Raw genomic sequence first — 22,673 nt, forward strand, 5'->3', positions numbered from 1 at the left:
CAGGGATTGGCGATCCCCTAGTGGCATCGAGGCTGTCTAACATGCATGGCAGCGGAAGCAGCACAGGGTCTGTGGAACTGGCTAGTACGAGGAGACTTCGACTAGAGAACGAACGACTGGTGGCGGAAGTAGCAAGATTGAGGAGATTGTTACTCAGCGGGGCGGCACGTGGTGACGTTGGTGCCGAGGATGCAGCCCTCGAAGAAGAGGCACGATTCGTTGCCCTCGAGATGGAATTACAGCACGCTAAAGAAGCTCTTCAAGCTCTCAAGGCTGATCGGAAGAGGCTCAAGGCCGAAAAGTTCGATCTCCTTAATCAGATGAAGGCACTGTATGGCACACTAGAGGACAAGGAACGGGAGTTGCGCGATTTCATCAGAAATTACGAGCAGGTGAGTCGATCTTTGCCTATTACAGTCGATAGGAGAAATTCTTCTAGCTAGAAATTCTAGATAGAGCAGCTTTTATTTATATAAAAAGAATGAGCCTTCTGTGCTTGTAGTACCTACATTATTTGCATAGAATTTCTTACCATAGAAACTACAAATTAATTATATTTATTTTAGTTTGATGATATTTTTAGTCGTATCTTATAGTTATTTATACAGGGTGGGTGGAAAATCGTAGTACAACAGACCCGAGAGTAATTCTAGGCAAAAAGAAAATAAGGAAAAAATGTGGTATACAATTTTTCGTCCCACTGTGAGTTGAAGGAAAAGCAGCAGGGCGAGCCTACAGAAAAAAAATTTGCTTAACTATTACTCCCCAGTGAAATGCATTTCAATTTTCCCGTGGCGCACGTCAACTTCACTTCGCAGCCTAGAACATGGTTCCGGTACGCGAGACAGCAATTTCGTTCATTAAATATTTTCATTTAACTTGCTGGAATTTCTCATTTTCTCGACACCGCTATCCTTTCGCTGGCGACACCGACGCATTGTCGGTTATTTCAATTTCAGCAAATGAACAACGTGCGCCGATTTTGTTTCACCCTTACCTGAATCGCGTATGGAAACCCCACGATCTTCTATATTCATGCCCTATCAGTACTCTAATTTTAAATAAAGGAGGAACAATCGATGCTAAATATTAAACCTGCAGTTAATTCAGCGGCGTTAACAAACGTGTTCTGCAATTAAACGCTGCAAGATTAAAACTATGATAGAAATTTAAATGTCAGCAGCGTCGATAAAAACAGCTTTATCAATCAGATTTACACGAAGTTTTGAACATCACTCTCGTTAGTTGAACCACTCTAACAAGCACACGACATAGTTAACTGTTTGTATCTTTCCGCATGTATGAACACGATTTTACACGCGACTGATCGCAGAATCGTGCAAGCGACGATGCACCGATAGTTTTTAACCCCGAAACGTCGACTGGCCGACGGGTAACACCTGACCCATCTGTCGGAGTGGCAGTAATCGCATTGTCCCAAACTTTAGCCGATAAACCGACTGCAACACCTGTTATACGCAGCGATGAAGTTACTTGGTGCTCAGGGGAGAAATAAGTGGATTAAGTTCTCTGCAGTTGATATCCCACTAGCTAATAGGTAAAGGTAAATGACACCTGTAAACAAACGACCTGTACCAGTATCGAGTTGCAGATATCGATCGACCATCCGCTGTGCCTTTAAAAAGGAACAGGGAGTACTTGGGAGTAGGCTAAAAGAATCCAATTTCGTTACGAACCTAGTTAAGTTTAGAATTCAAAATAACATCAGAATTAAATTCCCGTAATCTTGTTCAGATTTTCACGTCTTACCTTGATTATCTATAACAGATTCCCTGTTACTCAGGGTTTTGATTACTCGGTGTATCAACGATAAGTACATACAGGAAAATGAAAAGTAGAAGTCAAACAGTGATAATAACTTACTTAGCGACAATTTAACTTTAGAAAATTGGACATCAAAGGAACTCTGTATCTTCGAATTTCATCTTAAATGGATTAATCGAAATCCTACTGTGCTGATATATATTTTTCGAAACCACAGGAAATGAAAATGCAATAAAAATTGCCTTCCTGAAATAGTTTCCTCTGTTTCAAAGAAACCTTTTGTACGCGTGCATGAGTTGTTAAATGGTGGTGGTTTTGGGTGGAGTTACTGCCCGGATATGGGTCTCTTTGACCGTTGATTATAGCGGATGCGGGAAAACGAGGCAACCTTAGGGCGCCTTCAGCAACAAGGAGTCGGCATGCCTTCGGAGGAAAGGGAACGCGAGAGGGAACGAGAACGCTGGAGCCTTTTGAGGGCTGCTAGGGACGAAGCTGATCGAAGCCTCAGCCTCGCAGCTAGTTTGGCCGACAAAGAAGCCGCCCTTTCGCACGCACACGCGACTATAAAAGAGGTACGAACTTTTTTCACCTACTGGTATCATGCATTATTACACGCAGCAGGGAGTCGTTTAGATCAATTTAATTCTCTCACCTCTGTTGTAAAGTGTATTGTGAGGAACACCAGAAAGAGGTGGGAGTCTCGTTGAAAATGAAGTTTGCTATATTTGCACATGTCCGCTAAATTGCTGATTGCTTTATTTTTCATTAGTATCCTTCAATCGGTCTGAATAGAACAAAAAATAGTTTCAACGTTGTTTCATTAAAGTTTTAATTTTAGTAATGATCAATAATTCAATCAATTATTGTAATATTTTACAATTGTGTAATTTCAATTATGTATTATTTTCTCGATATAATTTAAAGAACATTGACACAGAATCGATGCAATATTATTACGAGCAGTTAAGTAAGAAGCAGTTCTTCGCAGGTATATGCAATTACGCGAACGATGAATCCGCTTTGTACCCTCAAATTGTCCTCGACACTGTGCATAAGCGGAGCTCCAGTTAACGAGTTTAAAACTGATGCCTGAAGGGTTACCTTGAAATACGCTTTAAAGTCACGCACGCCCTGAAATTCACAAATCTAGTTCCATTTTCGCAGTCGCGAAATTGATCCAAGTTTCAATCTAATTAGCAGAAATCTCTGTAGCATTATTCCCAACTGCATGAGACATTTCTAAAATAATGCAGGATTATTCTGCGCGCTGTATTTTAAGGCGAAGACCTAGGAAATCTAATAATATGCATCTGAGATGCATTACTCGATTTCAAATTGAATTTAAATCAAGCCCTTAACAGATTGTGACTACCTATTTCTCCTCTTAATTCTCTCATTTCGAATTTCTACATTTAATCTTCATCCAAGTTCTTTAATTTTAATACAGAAAGTATATCCTCACAATCACATTCCCAATCTTCATTTTAAATGTCTAAACATGTGAATTTAAAAATCCTTGAAGGAATTCATGAGTCACTCTAACCTTTCTAACTCCTATTTACAATTTAACTTTTTATCACCACTTCTTATCCAATTCAATATTAAACAATTAAATCCATTATAGAAACGTCTGGAATACTGTGAATACAAACAGAAATGTTCCCTATAGTTGCAGCGTCAATTGGCGGAAAGGGGTGGCGGCGGTATCTGCTTGAGCGACCAGGAATCCTTGGTCTCATTCCCGAGGGGTAGCATAAACGGGGCGGCGACGCCAGGCGCCGGAAGCAGCAGCGGCGGTGGCTGTGGTATCATCCCTCATATGAATTCTCAACCGCCATTAGGCAGCACAGAACTAGGAGTGACTGGGAACGTCGGCAATGCGGCAGGTGTTGGTTCTTCCGGTGGACAGGCTGGCGATCGAGGAAGTTGCAGCGCTGACAGTGGCGTTCGAGGATCCAGCGACAGAGAAAGTGGTGGTGCTACCAGCGTTGGTGGAAATCTGTCTGATTCAACCACCGATGGTAAGAATGATCTATTTGCAATTTTTTATTATGTATAGCGCTGTTTGGATATAAGCTAAGGACTGTGAAGTTTAAAGAAGATTAAACAGTTTGGAACTACTAGGGTGCGTTGCACAGTAGTGCAACTATTGTAAACCCTTTGTCTTTGTTGGATCTTTCATATATAAATGCATAAAGGTCTGTACTCAAATTATTGCAAGACATGTAACTCCCTCTAATTTCCAAAATCTTTATTGCTGGATCACATGCTATAACATTAATGCTGTAATGCTTGCGTCACTTTAGTTAGGGACTTATAAAATGTAACTAATTCGTTTCTGAGATCAATTTATGCAAAAGGAACTTGAGTTTCAATTTTTTTAACTGGGGATATGATCAAGAAAAAGAGAAGTTTTTTTAATGAAATCTGAGTGTTGTGTAGGTACTGTAGTATGAGTATAAAATTGAAGAAGTGTAAGATGAACAGCAGAAGAGGCGAACCACTGGCTCGCGTGAGAAACTGGTTGCTGATGTGAAACATTGGCGTTGACTGCATCGAAACTGTCAAATAGGGAATGCAACTGTTATTTGACCCATTTTCTAGGTACCTCTCTAACTGTTGCGATAATTGTGGATCTTTGTAGCTAAGTGGTCGCTACTATACGTATAATAAATTAGAAGAAAACTAAATAACCTGAGAAGACATTTATAGAATTGTTATTCAAAAGATAATAAAGTAATAGCAGGCACATGATAACCCCCTTGAAACCGAATAACTTTTGTATTCAACATTTTTCCCGAAAATGTGTTGCTTTCAAGATATCTTGATTTAATATTCTCAAATAAACACCCTGCATAGAACTATTGTATAACAACACAAAATTGCGGTAGAAAAGTTTTAGTAATTCTAAATATTATAGTAGGACAGAAGAACACTTTCAAAACCTTTTCTCAACTACAACGAAGTACAGTTGTAATAGTATTGTATTAGTAGACTCGGTTATATGGAAACCTTCCAACTCCAGTAATTTACTTGCTGTTGAACCAAATTGCTTTCAAGTCTTAAAGCTACCTTGTGTATAATACAATCGCCATCATTATCCATCAGAGTGTCGGTTTGAGTACAATGATTCTTGGGCTTAGATGTAACAAGGATCGAGATTAATCGCTTAGTTAAAGAACATTACGGTGCTTCCGACGGGGCGTCTCCGAAAAAAAGCAGCTTAATGGCTTCTGTTAACCGCGAATGTTAGCCGAATGTAGGTGTGCACTAATCGGGCGTATTTCCTTTGTGTATTAATCAGCCAATCGCCGTGCCCATGCATTCAAATAAATCGATTCACTCAGTTTAGAACAAACATATTCCTAATCCATGGAAGTTCCATGAATATGAGAAGCCTAATGCAGTTGCATAACAAATTTCATGGTGTACGCAATGATTCAAAAATATTTCTTCGGTAAGAAAAAGAAATAGTGAACGATTGCTGCAACTTTAATTCGCAAAGCATTCGAATAATACATGCCTCATTCTTATTACATGATTACAGATATAGAAAATTTCAAGTATCCCAAATATGCAACATAAAGAACAAGCAGACGTCCTTTAGAAACTGTCCTTGTATCCCACGAAATATTCATGTTCTCGTGAATATAATCGAATTCTTCGACCTCGTTTCCCTAAAGTCTATATTCGTTCAGACTTGCAGAATCCATCAGCAATTTAGCTCATTTTTTGCGAGTCTGTAGACTACTCACACGTGAAATCTCAGTGAAATTGTGATTTGACTTCTTTAACCAATTTTGATTCTATTACAAAAGAATTGAAAAATACGACAGCTTAAGCTCGATTATGACATTATTTACTCTTCTATCCTTTCTATCTATGATTTCTTTTTTTTTTATTCGAGAGGTAAATACACACGTGTATCTCGGATTAAATTTCTTCCTCGACAGCACCAAATTTTTTTTTTTTACATTGTGTATTTCCGCGCAGGCACACCGACAATTACGGTCGAGGGAAGCGGTCTCGACATGGACAGCATCTCCGTGGTTTCCTCCATTGCACCATCCCACATATACCAGTGTAAGTGTCCAAACGTAATCGCTGATCGTCTCCTTCCGTTTCTTCATCGTCGTCCTCGTCCTCTTCCAGAGGATTCCCAAGCTTCTGTATGTCTTTCTGTCTCTCTGTTTCTCTTTCTTTCTCTGGCTATTTACTCAACTTTTATTTTCGAGCATTTCGTATGTCTTAAACAGTAAGAGTTTGAAAACAGTACTATAAGTAATTTGTGGTCGTGAAACGTTTGCTCTGCTTGCATCACAGGAGTGTTATGAGCAGTACGCTGTATGTTCTTTATGTTGCATCAAGTGTTGTGAAGTATGTTTAACGAAGTCCAGTTCTAGGACAGGTGTTCTGTGGTAGTATGCAGAAAGTTGTGCGGAAAAGAAAGTGTGACTTGCTTATTCGAACGACCCATCGCCTTCTATGGATAAAATCTAGCGACAGAAGTTGATAGTCGTTTAACATTTAGAGATTCGTCATTTAGAGGGGATGAACGGTGTATTTTTCAGCAGCGACCACGCCGAAAGACTGCAGCCCTACCCTGTCGCCCTTGAATGCGTTCTCTAGGTCCATGGACAATTCTTCGTTGTCGCGGTCGGTCGAGCAGCTGTCCAGCCCGCTGGAGTCTGAGCCGCGAAGAAGTAAACAAAACACACCTATCACGGCACCTGCCGCGCATTCGCGTTCTTCTGCGACTCGTGGAGGCACCTGGGGTTCCATTTCTAGGTAAATATTTTACTTTCAGCGTATGCAAGGTTTGCTAATTAAATTCTGAAATTAATCCTGCTACATTTCTCCTGAGAACCTTGCGTGAAACAATGATAGTATGTTATTACGTATAGAACCAATGACCTTTTAGTACCTATACTTTCAAGGAACCAGAAGTGTAGATATTAACAAGAATTATTTCTCATTAGTAGAGTTAAACAATTGCATACATAAGGAAACATCTAAGAACATTTTTCAATCTGTCTCGGTAGCAACGAGACAATTTAAAACGTTCAAACGTTATATAAAGCTTATTTAGACTACTATTATTAATAAATGGTAGAAAAGACTTTCCCTCATACATACGAGCTAAATTTCAAAATGGAAATAACGTGAAGAGAATTTTTTTATTTTAATTTTCAGAGTATTTGCACGCTCACGACATCGAAAGGCTGCAAACAACTCCAGTGGCGGAAGTGGAAGCAACGAAGGGTCTGATAGCTTTGATCCTTATAGATCGTGGTCACCACTTACCGAGGAAGGTTACGCTGAGAAACTTCGTTTGCTTAGAGAAGCCGCATCTGTACCTATGGAGCAGTGGAGAGCACCCACGGTTTTAGCCTGGCTTGAAGTTGCGCTTGGTATGCCACAGTATGGTCCGCGGTGTGCTGAGAACGTTAAATCTGGAAAGGTGAGCCATTAGATCTATTTAATACTAACCAATTAATAACTAGTTGCTTATAGATCTTACTTATCTCGAAGTTAATGGGATCTTAGTGGAATAACTTTAGTGTTTCTCCAAATTCTTTATGCATATGTATAATAGATATGTTATATATTGGAGAACTATTCAGGAATACAGAATTTATTTTGGTCTATTGTGTAACAGTAAAACAAAATATGTTAGAAACAGTAGCTATTAATATCTTCAATGTCTTCAAGACTATGAAAGAATCTGATTTCCAATATCTCTCGATTTTTATTTATTTACTACTACATAATGATACATCAGTCGTATAAAAATTGTATAGGTTCTACTGGGGCTTAATGACGCGGAATTAGAGGAGGGGTTGGGAGTGACACATCCTCTTCACAGAAAGAAGTTACGTTTAGCCATCGAAGAGCATCGACATCCAAGTCTTGTTCGATATCCATGCATCGCTCAACTGGGTCACACCTGGGTCAGCTCCGAGTGGTTACCTGACCTCGGATTAGCCCAATACTCTGAGAGTTTTGCTACCAATATGGTAGATGCACGGATGCTCGATCACTTGAGCAAGAAGGAACTGGAGAAGCTTCTCGGGGTGACCAGAAAGTTTCATCAAGCCAGCATCGTGCATGGAATTAATCTACTGCGAATGCTGAACTACGATCGACAGGTAAAAAGTAAAAACAATTGTGTAACATTTTCGAAACATATTTTCCCATCGAATTTCAGAAACAAGAATAAAGATTATTGGACTTCGTCCATGAGAATCTACTCGTTTACATAAATGTGATAATGGATATGTTTAACGAACAATTTTGATTGTATTGATGTAATAGGCACTTGCAGTCAGAAGACACCAGTGCGAGCAAGTCGATACGGACCCCTTAGTTTGGACAAATCAGAGGTTTATTCGATGGGCGAGGAATATCCATTTGACTGAATATGCAGAGAATTTGAAAGGTTTGTTGAAATTCAGAAATATTAATTATCTGCAAATATAGTAATCTGCTTTCATATGAATGTAAGAGAATTATTTAAGGAAAATGAGGATAAGGTGGAACGCTTAACTTTGCATTGTGTTAACAAAAAAAACGTGGATTAGAGAACGTCCTCATTGGAAGTCTTAAGTAAACCTTTAACCACGAAAAAATAAGATTTAGCGTTAAAAAAATAGTTTGATACGAAGACAAATATGATTTTTCTGAACATGATATGATATGATTTTTTAAAATAGGAACTTTAATTAATTTAATTTGCTCATAATAGACTCAGGTGTCCATGGTGCTCTGGTCGTGCTAGAACCATCCTTTACGGGTGACACGATGGCTACAGCTTTGGGTATACCACCAGCTAAACATATGATCAGACGACATCTAACTGCTGAATTGGAAGCACTCGTCGCTCCAGCAAGGTACTCAGTCTACTATCATCCAGAGGCTACATTGGACAACGCTCACTAGTCGACAAGACGTCGTTCCTCGTTATCAACGAGATCGACGCAGAGATATAACTCATCGTCTTAGAGTTATCATTTGTACAGCTTTTATTCGAAAGAGAGAGCATCGTAGCATTATCTCAGAATAACGTCTCGCTTTTGGTACTCTTCTGGAAGTAGGCTAATTTTCACACTTCTGACAGTGAAGATATTAATTATTCATTATAGGAGTAGAAAACGAGATTAAGAATAGACACTATTAAAACTTAAAATTTCGAGTAAGCAACACTCTCTTTCTCTTTTGAGCTAAAATCAATACACACTGGGGAGAATTGAATATTTGAGACAATTTTCACATTCATCTAGACATTGACATCACAGTTGATCAGTATCTATCAAAAGCAAAGGAAATGATAATGAATACCAGTTGTTAGTACGAATTAGTAATTAAATATTTATCTAATTCGTAAAAGGTTATCCAGATATAGACACTTTCATGAATCGTTTCTATTGTACTCTACTGAAGAAGCTATTTTAAACATTTTCGCTGAGCTATTGTCAATTACCTAACCAAACGATTTATATTCTATCAACATAAAAAACAAATTTTTACGCATTAGAACGATCAAAATATCAGGATCGCAATGTTATTCCTGATCTTTAAAAGTGTCACAGTGGTCATCACTAAGCACTTATTAAATCTAATATTTATAATTCTTGAACGCTCAATATATATTTGCAGAGTTAGTGTTATCTTCGCGAACGTTGTTACTGTATGAAATCGCGAGTACTCGGTAGGCCTCACTTTTTTAGGGTTTCTACTTAATATACCATAAAAAGCGTATCTGTAACGTTCACGATTAGACTGATACAACTGGACTAATACATTTCATATCTCAATACTTTTGTAAATAGCAACGGGCGAGCTTAAAAAGTAATATGCATCGATATTGCATTGAGATGAATACTAAGACATTCTGAGTAACTAAATCTGTACATAAGTATTCAATAATTCATATTTCCTATTCATAATTTAATTGGGATAGTATAATGGGCAAAGATCAGGTTAAATTTTAACCACGCTTGCAGAATATCTATTATGTACGAATTAAAGTAAAAGAGAAGACTAGAAATGAATTGTCGAAACTCGCCTTTCTTACAAAGGACGACTTAAGAAAACAATTCATTTCGACAGACTGACATTTACTACAGTATCGAAGCAGTAGACGAGCAACAAAATCAAGAGAGTCAAAGATAATAAGATAAATGTTCGCAAAGAGGTAAAGATGTACTAGTCTAAGCAACCTTGACTGAAGGACAGTTTTGTCAGTCGAGGTTGCTCGCGACTGGTGTAGCCTGTAAGTACTCATTCGTAATACACACACCATATTTGGATATATCGGGAATACACACACGTAAATACAGTACAGTACAATCGACATAATGTACATATACAAACATTCAGTATACCCAGATGATATAATTATCGAAACATTGTACTCGGCACCGCAGCGATTGGGTCTGCAGTCCACTTGATCGCGGATCCATCGGTAATATGTCTTTCATAGATGAGCCGTAGCCCACAGCTGCCGCCTGCACTGCACTGCGCTATGTACAGCACATGTTAATATTAGTGAAGCCTGGTGTAATCTGTGGCCTGGACATTTTCACTGGAAAATGATCATTGAAATATTTAAGCACCTCTCATTAACTCATTCAAAAGATTTTATTCGTATTGAAATATATAGGGATAGAAATTGTAGGATTTGTGAACAAAAACTGGTCAGCTACATAATGTACCTAATGTATAGTCAACAGATGTAATATATTCTCATTTATAGCACTTTCAGTTTGCTTCCTTCCTTTCGGTGAGATAAGAGAATAGGGTAATGGGATAAGAACTATCTGTAGGTTCATTTAACCATGGATTACGCCAGCGTGCATTATGGTTCCTTTTATCTTTTTCTGATTTGCCAAGTTTGATATTTACATTTTTGACTGTTCGGTGTTTACTCCAATTGACTGATTGAACTGGCCCCAATACGCCTCGATCGATCCGTCGCAGACGATCCTGCGCATTTGGGGTCCAGAGAACGTATATACATTCTTCTATATCGATGGTGCACAAAATGCTTGTGTATGTATATTTATGTTGTAACTAGATATTCATTATGATACATCTCGTTCTATTCATTGAGCACTTGCAGCGAGCCACTGTTCAATACTTAAACGAACATATTTATGGAATATTTTGTGTACCAAGCCTACCACTAAATCATATTATTTATATAGATAAAGACATGTCTCATGACTTTCTCATCGTCCCAATACAATACAATTTGAATCTTCATTTGTTTAACTGAACTTCCGACTTGAGTCCTAAATTCGGATTATCAGATTCACTTGCAATTTCTAATTCCCTCATAACACGCTCTACTTTATGCATAATATTTCAGTCTCTCGGGATTACTTAAAAAAATATGTCATGCTTTCTATTGTTGGGAGCTGGTGGACTTATACTCACAGCACATCGCTTCAGTGGATCTCACCTGAGTTACTATATTTCGGGTAGACACTGTGTACCTCTTGCTCCAGTGCCATCCCACTCGCCAACCTACCAACACCTAACAGTATCTGATTCATCAAGAGGCACTTGAAAAAACAAGCTAGTAACAGATTTTCTAGCAACACCTTGACAAAATTCAGCTCGTTATCCATCAGCACAACTTCACTGACTTAGTGTCACTATGGCAACATCTACAGATGTCTTCCAAACATTCCAAGAACTCTGACACCTCTCCTAGAAACCTCCACAAGCAAATTACATGCAAATCCCGAGAAACTGGAATACTTTGTGCCAAGTAGAACAGCACTCTTCCTGAATTTCCTTGCACTCGTCCCAGAGATGCCAAGGTCCCCAAGTACCTAAGAGCACAGTTAATCAAAAAATGGGAGAGGGGTTCGCTGCAAATCGTGCCGAACGTGTGTGTGTCCGCGGTGTCACCAAGGTGTGTGCATATAAGTCAGGATGCGTGTACGCAGAAAGGCGTGCATGAAGCGTGGTGTGCGTGTGTGTAGAAGTCAGCTGGAAGTGGTCCCAAGGAACAGCACCGCCGGGGGTCGTCCGATGAGCACTGTGAGCGCAGGTGGTAGCCTCGGTCGTGGAAGCAGAGCGTTGCACCTTCAGCATCATCAGAGTTCCCTCTCGGCCCTACACATGGCGGCTAATCATTCTGGCACGGTTGACAGACGCAGATCCAGTCTCAGGGTAACGTACCGTATAGATTCAAAGACCTGGTCCGTACATGACTGCACCGGGAACTCGTTGGTATTCCCCTTTTTGTTTGTATTCTTCATAAAGCTACTATGAAGACACTGTATTTTTGGCAGATTGTTCCTTATGTCATATTTACCATTTATCTTTGAGCCATTGAATTGAGGGATTCTTCTGTACTTGTGCATTTATTTAATCGCGAAAAACAGGTTGTATACTGCACAGAAATTAGTTTGCAGTTTTATAATAGATTCAGTTAGGAGTGATTGTACAGAGTGTCCCCTAACAGGTGTCACAAATTTTAAAACGTGTTTCCTCGGATTATAATGAGATTGTATGTCGCGTTGGTAATAAAATTACCTCACAAGTCAGACGTATTTTAGATGTATTTTTAATAATAGTTAATACCTTCAAGGCGACTTTCCTCGCGCAATATTTCCGATGCTCAAAGTATAGTGATAAATAAATACTCGTATGAAATTAATTGTTCTACAAAATTACTTTATTTCGCTTCATATCTGAGTAATAGTAACCATAAAAAAATGATCTACATATAATGTTGTTAGTAGTATCTTTGAAATTTCCCAGATTTCTTAGCACTTTTGAACATGAGTAAAAATGAAGAGACTTAAGTACGTCTGACATCACCATAATACCTAAAAGCAATCTGCCTTGAACAATACAGTGACAATCTACTAGTATTACTGTCAATCATGACTTTCTTTATATACACTTTAATATAATTCTAATATCATACATCATCATACGCTAACATTTTGCTGCAGTATATAGAAAGTCATTATTGACAAATTAGTATGCCATAATAACGTATAAAAAATCAGTTTCATTGGTTGCTCGAGTTACTTCGTTGCCAATTTACCTGCATAAATATAAACTGAAAATTGAGCACTTCATCTAAAATCTCAAATAACTCGAGCTATTATTTACAAACAATTTTTTATACTGTGCACACTTTTTTCACTCCCATTATATTGACTTATCATCATTCTATTTTATTTTTCATTGGCATGACTGCATGGCATCACATAGATAAGACACTCACGCAATATTTTTCACTATTACAAAATTCCTATTTCAATAACATCCTAAGTACAGTTAACCCTTATCGAGGGATAGCTCAATCTACATAGGTATAGATAGACAAAACTTAAATATTAATAAAACATTCATATTAATAACATCAATATAAATTTCAAATTACAGTCGAACCTTGGTAGCCCGATCTCTTACAATTCGAAAAGTTTTGTAAGATTTTAGTCTAAATTACTGCAAGTCAAAATTTATTTTATTGTTTGAAGTCAAAATTTTATCACCGAGGTTCGACAGTATTAACTTACAATTTATGACAAGAAAATCACAGTACACTTCGTTTTCTCTTTATTAGTACAACGTATGTACCTACAATTGCTCTAAAATTAAAATTATAGGATCATAAAGAAATATATATATATATCTATAACTACTGTGTAGTTGAATCTGAACGAAATAAGGGTTAAAAGCTGTGAGCTATGAGCTCAACCTAATATTAATCATTGTCCCTGCATCCTGTGGATCGTCGCAGACCTGCAGTCTTCTTTACTTGAAAAAGGTTCAGTATATATGTATATATACACACACATATATATACGTATATGTATCTATACTAGTCCATCTTCTTTCATTACAACTCTGTACATTATCCTGTCACTATAGGAATATCTAAAAAAAAGTTTTAATATATTTAATCTATTCGATTCAAACGCAATTTCTTGATGTTTCCTCAATGGACTGTTGAAGTTATAAAATACTATTTAATGATAAATGAATACTTGATCTTTCTTCAAATAACAACCTCTGAAACATCCTTGAGAAAACCTTGAGAAAAATTATCTGGGAACGTGTCAGGGAAACGATTGATTGCTCGCTACACTCTGTTTACACACTGTTCTTTTCCTTTTAGTTCTTCATTGTTTTCTTCCTTAGCTAATATCGAATATTTCTGCACATTTTCCAACATACACAGAAATGACTACTTAATTGTAATCACACATAGTTTACTGATCACAATTTTGTTCTCAATTAGTGAATGTTCATAGTTAATTTCTTTAATTTATTGATTGACGGATACACTCAATTTATTTTTAGAATCTAGAGACATCATTCTTATCATAATACATAGAATGGAGTTCATGAGTCTTGATTAGTCAGTGCCAAAAATATAAAAGAATTCCTCTTACACTTTTTACTTTTTACTTGGTCTAATATTTACCATAAGGAGTTCACAGAAATAATACAAAATTATTATTACGCTATTTTGTATTTCATAAAATGCTCAACTGCTTAAAGATACCCTTCTGGAGCTCTGACCAACCAAGACACTTAAATATACGTACATCTTAAAGTAAAGAACAATAAGATTTACAAAATTGTAAATAGAGCTGTTAGTAATATTGTGTATCTTCCTAAAGCCCTTACTAATTCGAGTAATTGTTACTAAACACAATTTTCAAAATGGCGTACAATGGATTACTATTACGATTGAAAAAGACGTGAAGACAAAAATTTAAATTACGAACAGTTTAGCATGGTGAATAAAAGTTATTCAAAATTAAAAATATTAAACTACTTCGGGACAATTTTATTTAAAATTTTTCGATCATTTCTTTTTTCTGTGGTCTACGAAAAGCCTCTCGATACCGTGCGATTTAAAAAGAGGTAAATTCGAACTTTTCAACAACAGATGATTATGTTTTTTCGCTTTTCGAGGAAACGGTACAAATTGAACGCAATCCATCGTAATTCCATGAGCACGAGAAGCTAATCACTATAGAAACATGTCGATTCGAAGATTATAATAAATAACTTAACACCCGATGAGGAAGCTGAAGAAAGACTGACATCTGAACGAATGCAATCGTATCGCTAAGAATTGTAGAGATATGGAACAATTCGAGTAATTCCCTATTATATATACATATACATACTTATCTACTTATAAGTCTCATAGATCTTTGCTGACTCTCTTTTCGAGGATTGCGACAAATATTCAGGACTATCATACACATCAGGGAGCATTCTTCCTAACTAGAGAAATAGAGAATCGATCGTGTAACGTTCGTAAAACAAGAGCTTAACGTATTCTCAGTGGTATTCTTAGGAAACTCTAATCCGAAACTCTCTTCTGTTTGTAATTCATGGAACCATTTTCCTTTGTAGTTTTCTTCAGAATTTTATTTTTTACTCTCATTGTTTCGTACCATATAAATTCTTTTTAAATTCAGTATTCTCTTTATCTGTATCTTCTTTTTTATTTGATATGTTTTACGTTTTACTACTTTTCTTAAATAGTCCATCTTTACTTTTCAAGAATGTTAGATATTAATTTTCGAAAGTATCGAAACGTCAGGTTCGATGAACTACAAATATAACATTGCAAGTTCTAGTTATTTTCCACTCTTTTTCTTGGAGAGGCTGATTGTATCGCCGCCATACTGTAAACACTGTACATAAAAACCATACACGTTAATTAGATACTATGTATATTCTCTTTTTTATGTAATATTGACTGGAGTGTCCTGTTTTTAAGGGTATATTACTAGAGTAAATACCTATCGCGTATTAAGAGTTAAGAGAAAAACTGCAGACGCTTGATTTTTAGCAATCTGATACAATTATAACATTAAAAAATCATTGTGTAAATATAAACTGATGATTTCAATGTGGGATTCACGGTGTGGGTTCTTAATCGACCTTATTTCGTCCTTTACTAGTTGTCGTGGAAGAGCTCACAGGTATGCGCCTCTAATTACTTGCTTGAATATCGTAATTATCCTTAACCATACTCCAATACTTTGTCTGAGCTAATACGATTAATAGAACATTCCTTGAACTCGATTAATTAGAATCAGACTATACCTATAAGATGTGATCAAATTCGTGGTATAAACCAGAAATGGTCAATTACCTTTTTTCGGTTAATAAAATCGCAAAAGTTTGACTTCATATTACATTTTCACTTACAACATTCATATATATAGAGTTTTCAAGATCATTTTTCTTGAGAATCAGAAATTACCCCACATTTTTTAATTACTTTTGCAGAAAGTATTTTTCTTGGTTGTACCATAAATTTATCCCCATCCTGTATAATAAATTCAGTAATTCGAAAATGAATAAGTTTGTAGTGTATGTATGCAGTAAAATCTTGATTAGTCAAATTAATCACAGTATTTCAGATAAGTAGCAAACTGATAATCCACGCCGGCAGTAGAATAAGCCCCAAGTCAGACACACTTCATGCGAAGTTTATACAGTTTTGCAACAGCTAACTCAGAAACGAAACATCAAATACAATTTCGTTATTCTTAATTGTCGTGTTATTTTGACGCTCAGAGTCACTACTTAAAATTGCTGACACCTGTTGTTGTGACACACCAGCTCCTATTGAGGATCTAAGCTAGTACGTTAGAATGTGAGTGATAATAATCGACTTTTTTCCCAAACGGCAGTAGCGAACATGTTAATTGATGTTCTGGTAATTAAGATTCTACTGTATACTTCAGTTCGATTCTTCTCCCTATACTATGCATCTTTCTAATTAGCTAATTTTTGTCATACATTAGTTATACACGTAACTATTTTCTATAGGAATCATTGCAAGTTTTATTTTCTGCTATAAATGCAAAGTAATAGCTATTTTTATTTTTTACGAATTAGTTGATGATCGAAAATAGTTTTTGGCTTGTAGTTTTTTACTGTCAATAGCTATTGACAATAACGGGCAGCTACTTAGAAGGGGTTTTGCAAATAGGAAATATCTCCGCCATTTTGTAGATTTTTTACTTTAAAAAATTGGTAAATAAACCTAAAAAATACATTAATATAAGTCAAAAAATCCAGAATTTTTCTTTGACAATGAGTTAATTACCTATGCAAGAAATTCCCAAATCTTAGATTTTTGGACGTGGTCAAGAAAGTCTACCCCCTTAAAATTTCGCTCACCTTCCAAACTCTTTTGTCTGCCTCTATACATACAAGTACTTAATTTCAGTTTCGAAACACTTGAATAACTACAGGCTCCCTACCAATTCAACTACACATTCACTTGTCAAAATCGTGTCTTGAATTCCATCAATCGTCCACGAGTACCTCCATATAACATTCAATAAAAGCATCTTGGATCTACCAACAGCTTATTTCTTCATTTATTTCGCCTGTAGCAACATTGTCATCCTTCAAAGGGCCAGAAGTGTCCATAAAAAAAAGCGGTGGACATATTTTACTGAACTGTAACCAATGACTTGTATCTTTTCTCAGGGATCGTTGAGTCGAGCACTAGGTCTGCGACCGAGAAGTGAAAAGGCCTCGCCATCGTCATCATCAGACACAGGGAGTCTAGCCAGCCAGTATATGAGCAGTGTCCGCAGTAACTCTCCACCTCCACCGCAATTACCCCCGAGGCCTTTGACAGGGAACAAGAGGCATCGCAGGGTGAAAAGCATCGGCGACATTGACTACATAACAACTGCAGCTGTGAGCACTCCCGTTTGACAGGAGGGTAGGCCCCAACATTCGGGGCCTTATCGAAGCTTGAGCGAACGAGGCTACTCCTCGTCGTATTCTCCTTCGCAGTATGCCTCGTACTCGGGCTATAGCAACATCATGCCTTCTGATCAGTACCAGACTATTAATTACTATCACCCCAAGGGTGGATATTACTCGCCCCAAAGCACTGGGCCTCCATTCCCAGGTGTTCAGAGATATGGTAGTTTGGCGGAAGAAGCTTGGTCCTGCACGACGAAGGGTGACTCCTCTGGCAATCCAAAGACGAATCCTAGGACTTATTTGGCTTAGATATTTTTTAAATAATTTCTGTAGTGGTATATTTTGTAATCACGGGAGGTGAAGGTGTAACAAGTTGTTGCATCTGTAGGAGATCATATGTTACGATTGAAACATTTGGGGGTGAAAAAATGAAAGGGATGAAATAGAGTCAGTGTAACTTATCTTAGGAAGTGAAATCAATTTTATAGTTGATTTAATTATATAAGAATCAAGAGACTTGGGTAACAGGATTTACTATACCTATAGAGACAAATTTTACAGTGTTCAACTGACAACAATGATTGAATCGTGCATTGATAATTTAATATTCTAAAATAACTAAAAGAAAATTGCTCTGATAGATACTTTTGGTTGATTGAATGCTATCAAAGACAACTAAATTTGTTCTGTAGAACAAAACCATTATAAACTGTATATCACGGTTTGCAGAACTTGCTGTGGATATCAGGACCAGATATGTAGTGTTTAGAAAACATAAAAAATTATAATAAAGAGTCAGAACCATTTTTGCCATTTGTATCAGTAGTATCAGCAGTGAGGTGGAAAGTTTGAGAATTGTTGAAAAAAAGGAACCTAGAATTATATAAAATAATTCGATATAAACTGATTCAATTTTCCGTAGTGTTTTAAGATCACGAAGTATCTTTGTGAAATTTGCAGAAATACATAAGAATAAAAAATACAATTATGTTTAAATTTTAAAATAATAGTTGAATTGCTAATCTCTCTTAATGGAAACTATAGATAATAGAATACAATCAAGTCCGCTGATTATACTACTGAATACAAAATGTATTGCATAATTAACTGTGTGTTAAAACAATGATTTAATGTTACTTAGAGAGAAATTCATGCTAATCATTGTTGCAATGGATAGATTGTATACACTACAAATTGCTGCCAAATATGAAGTTTCAAAACACGTCTTTGTTATAATTAAAACTTTAACGAAAAAACTATGACCAATTAAATAAAAAAATACTTCGATTTTGGTAGTGTATCTACAAATTTTACAAAATTTTCTTGAGTTAGAAACTAACAAAAAATATCTGTGATTAGCATTAATATTAACTCTAATTACAGAAAAACAATCTTTTCTTGTTTTTTCGTGTAATTGAATACTTGCTTAGTTGATATTTAAAAAAAATTAATAATAAGACTGTTATTTGGATTTGAAAAATATATTATCAACTGAAAGCTCACAATCTTGAGAACATAATAAACGAATATCTACTTGAATAGTTTTATCAGAATGAAATAAAACTAACGACCAAGTTAAAAAAAAGTTATCAATAACTTCGTTCGATTTTATTAAATTTTTTCTACTACTACACTTTCATTGTTATTTTCTAATTTCGTGATATTTGTAAATACGTATACTAAACTGAGGGAGGTATACAAACTTTTAAGAACAAAATATTTTTTCTTCAAACGCACATACAGACAATTTTTCAAATAATTTCACAAAATAACATCGGTGAATTACGAGAATTCTTCAGAAATTATTTTTCGAAGCAAAAGAAACAAAAGAATCGAGTAATTATCGAATAATGTAAGTTGTAATTAATTGTATAACTATTAAAATGTACACAAGCTAATTAATTGCTGATGTATTTATATAAATTGATATTAATTATTATAACGCGTTATAATAATTAATATTCAATATTAAATAATCCGGACACGATTATCTAAAAGCGATGGAATGGTGAAATATACAAGATTAAATATAAATTACTCTTACGTAATGAGGTATTTTGTAGATATAATTTAAGTATTAAATATTTATTCATAGGTACGGATATTTCTTCATATTTATACCTATTGATAATTTATTTCGATCGAACAGTTTGAATTCACAAGCCAGTCGATATTGAATCATCAGTATTATCATCGTTTATTACAATTAAACGATGAATCAATACTTTCCAAACAAATATATTTTTCCATGCCTAAGTAACTTATTTAGATGAATTAATTTAAGTCTAATTTATTTGACACGTATCGCAAAGTCGACAGATTTTTACGGACTTTCGTTACTTGTGGTTGATCAAGATGTTTTAATCAAAGATAATTGTAACATTCGCTTATGGATGTCTAATTGATAATACGACCAATGATCGAAAAAAATATTGTAAATGTGCTCAGTATTTCTTGTATATATTTGTGTGAGCTGTATGTCTAATTATTTGAGAGAAGTGAAAATAAACGAATGCCTTTACATCTGTGCGACATAAATTTGGTCTATTATTTATTATCTTTTTAATAAAATTACAATTTTGTACAAAAGGAAAAATTACAATCATTTTTTAGTAAGTAGAACACAATTATTTTTTATTACTAACTAAGGGCACTTAGGTAATACTTAATTATTTTGAAGTTTGTAATAACTCTTTGTAAAATATACTGTAATACTTATATAACTATTTTTAATTAACTTCTTCATAATTTAAAGGTCCGTATTTAACATATATGTATAAAAAGCTTCAAATAATTCACTAGCAGTGGTGTCAATCACATCATACAAAACTGTGATGATTTTAGTCAGTGTACTATATATATTACTATTACCTTTAGAAGAACATGCATCTGTACTGTATTTCTTTAGATTTGCTTTGGAATATTCCCATATAAAATAAATAGCTTCAACTAAAAACTGTTGAGGTTCATTACAATGTTGTATGACAATTCTACTAATATTAAAAATTTTTATTAAAATATCTGTTGCATTAGTCATACCTTTCATTTCACTTAGTATATTATCAAAATAACTAATGTCAGGCAAATTTACATTCACAGCAGATTGTTTATCTTCAAACGCATTTGTCAATAATTGTGCTAACAAATTCTTTAACTTAATTACTACATCAGTCGTGTTATCATTCATTGATGAATGTCCTTGCATTTTATCAATAACTATAGTGCCTCCTACTGTTAATAAATGATGTGCAACCACAAGAGGATCTAATAATGTTATGTTATTTATCTTAATTTTACCGTTTTCGAATTTGATATGTTTATTTATTTTATACAAATTACTTAGAAAATCTTCTTTACTAATCATTCTTTTAACGCGATAGATAATACTTTCGTTTTTATTTTGTACATTTTGACTATTAAATTCTTTAATTCGGCGATTAAGACGTAACTTATTCTTAAATCTTTCGAGAATTGTACCTTTAGATGATCCTAGAAGATCTTCAGCCAATTTAGCATTTAATACAATATTACTAAAAAATAAAACATGTGATAACAAAATAAATATGTCAGAAATATCAACTTTTTCACCTTCTGTGCGCTTTCCAATTAAATCATAGCCTTGGTAAACTACATTTACTCCTTTGACTGTTAAATTACCTATTGTCAGTGAATTATACACTATTTTTGCTACATTACTAATAGATTTGCCTTTGGTAATAGCTCTAGATAAAAGCACAGCCCCTCCAGTTGTTCCTAATGTTAATGCAGTAGAAGTTATTTCAAACCATGCTGGGAAGGCGTTTTTGTCTACAGGACTAATAGCTTCTTTATGTTTTTTACGGTCTATCAATTGGTAAGACTTTCGAGTAACATTCCATGTTCCACTTACGGCACCAGTAACAAAACCTGAACAATAAAGAAAATTTTATAATTTCTTTCTTTTAAATTACTTTTGTAATATGACATTTTCAATTTATAAAGTAACTAGAGTTAGTTTTTACATTGTTTTAGAAGCAAGTGTACTTTTTACCTGCGGCAGCTAAAGCAGGTCCAACAGGTGTTAAAAAACTTGTTACACCCAGTCCAATAGTTGCACCAATAGTCAATACATCAGAGACATTATCACAAATATTAAAAACTTTATTTTTGACTGAGCATGCTGGAGAATCCTTTACTTCAACCCATACATTCGATGATTGTTTTGTAATCTTATAATTTGAATTACACTGATAAATTCCATCTTTTGGATAAACCATAGTACACTTAGGTAATTTATTATTTTGTAAATAGTCCTGCCAGTTTTCGTATACTCTACCATCATTATCAATGAACCAAATTCTATCTAACTTTTTTATTTTAAACACTGGCATTAAAGAAATTTCATTACAACCTTTGTCAGAATCATTATTGCTTTCCTTAATTGTTTTTAATATTACATTATATATTACTCCAACATAAATAGAATTACTTAGAGAGTCACTTCCAAATTTTATTATCTGGTCATATATTTTTTTAATAACTTTACATGATTCTTTACTATATGTTATTCTGCTAAATAGATTTGTATCCTGATAAAAATCTAATAAAGAAGTGTTACATATTGTAGAATCCTGTTGGTTAATTTCAATAGGACCAAACAATGCAAATCCAATATTTTGTTTCATGTACAAATGATCACTTGAATCATATTCAAACCAGTCAGGAAGCAGTTCATAAAAGTTTTGTTGATATTTGGTAGCAAGTTTTATCATTTCCAGCTAAATTATAAAATATATATCAAATATAATTTCTCATAGATATATGTAGGAGGTAATTAGATATTCAAATATTTACCTTTGGCTGAAACGAAGAAGCCATGTTACACCTTCAGATGAAACAATAACCATGTATACATGTATTTTTATAATTGCTTTATTACATTCTACAGCAATTTTATGATTAAATAAGTTTAACTATGAAAAAAAAAATGTACATATTATGATAAATTATAATTACTTAAATACTTATTATAATAAATTATAATAAGTGAACTGAATTCACATTTCACTTATAATCAGTACTGCCTCTGCTACTATACAATATATACACTTTTCACCTTGGAATATCTTAGCAAAAGTGTCATGTTACGTATATACATAATAAACAAATGATAGCGC

At 35.0% G+C, this 22,673-nt stretch overlaps 2 protein-coding genes across 7 annotated transcripts in view; one reads left to right on the plus strand and one right to left on the minus strand.

Annotated features, from left to right (window-relative positions):
* Positions 1 to 20,040, plus strand: part of Liprin-gamma (liprin protein kazrin) — a 59,192-nt gene extending 39,152 nt beyond the window's left edge. For 2 of the 6 annotated variants that reach the window (XM_076377500.1, XM_076377495.1), the window contains exons 6-16: positions 4 to 392; positions 2,151 to 2,357; positions 3,455 to 3,806; positions 6,357 to 6,573; positions 6,979 to 7,246; positions 7,587 to 7,934; positions 8,101 to 8,224; positions 8,531 to 8,675; positions 11,778 to 11,967; positions 15,744 to 15,764; positions 17,290 to 17,660. In XM_076377500.1, the coding sequence (XP_076233615.1) occupies positions 4 to 392; positions 2,151 to 2,357; positions 3,455 to 3,806; positions 6,357 to 6,573; positions 6,979 to 7,246; positions 7,587 to 7,934; positions 8,101 to 8,224; positions 8,531 to 8,675; positions 11,778 to 11,967; positions 15,744 to 15,764; positions 17,290 to 17,523 (2,495 nt within the window). In that variant the 3' untranslated portion in view covers positions 17,524 to 17,660. Of the gene's footprint in view, positions 1 to 3; positions 393 to 2,150; positions 2,358 to 3,454; positions 3,807 to 5,778; positions 5,869 to 6,356; positions 6,574 to 6,978; positions 7,247 to 7,586; positions 7,935 to 8,100; positions 8,225 to 8,530; positions 8,676 to 11,777; positions 11,968 to 13,555; positions 13,583 to 15,743; positions 15,765 to 17,289 lie in introns of all 6 variants that reach the window. The other 4 variants (XM_076377501.1, XM_076377499.1, XM_076377496.1 and 1 more) reach the window with 4 other exon arrangements.
* Positions 20,041 to 20,162: 122 nt separating this feature from the next.
* On the minus strand, positions 20,163 to 22,624 carry LOC143178711 (uncharacterized). Its single transcript, XM_076377507.1, has 4 exons — positions 22,613 to 22,624; positions 22,351 to 22,469; positions 21,548 to 22,274; positions 20,163 to 21,423 (listed from the first exon to the last, which is right to left on the minus strand). Exons 2-4 carry the CDS (start codon positions 22,372 to 22,374, stop codon positions 20,267 to 20,269), a joined length of 1,908 nt encoding a protein of 635 aa, XP_076233622.1. The 5' UTR covers positions 22,375 to 22,469; positions 22,613 to 22,624; the 3' UTR covers positions 20,163 to 20,266.
* Positions 22,625 to 22,673: the final 49 nt, after the last annotated feature.

This window comes from Calliopsis andreniformis, chromosome 5 (assembly GCF_051401765.1).
Source record: "Calliopsis andreniformis isolate RMS-2024a chromosome 5, iyCalAndr_principal, whole genome shotgun sequence".
NCBI classification, from domain to species: Eukaryota; Metazoa; Arthropoda; class Insecta; order Hymenoptera; family Andrenidae; genus Calliopsis; species Calliopsis andreniformis.

Bases quoted from the DNA above. Each gene is read 5' to 3' on its own strand.
- LOC143178711 (XM_076377507.1), bottom strand. From the start codon at position 22,374: ATGGCTTCTTCGTTTCAGCCAAAG. The intron at 22,275-22,350 runs GTAAATATTTGA...TTTATAATTTAG, and splicing joins CTTCTTCGTTTCAGCCAAAG to CTGGAAATGATAAAACTTGC. The intron at 21,424-21,547 runs GTAAAAAGTACA...TTTATTGTTCAG, and splicing joins ACCTGCTTTAGCTGCCGCAG to GTTTTGTTACTGGTGCCGTA.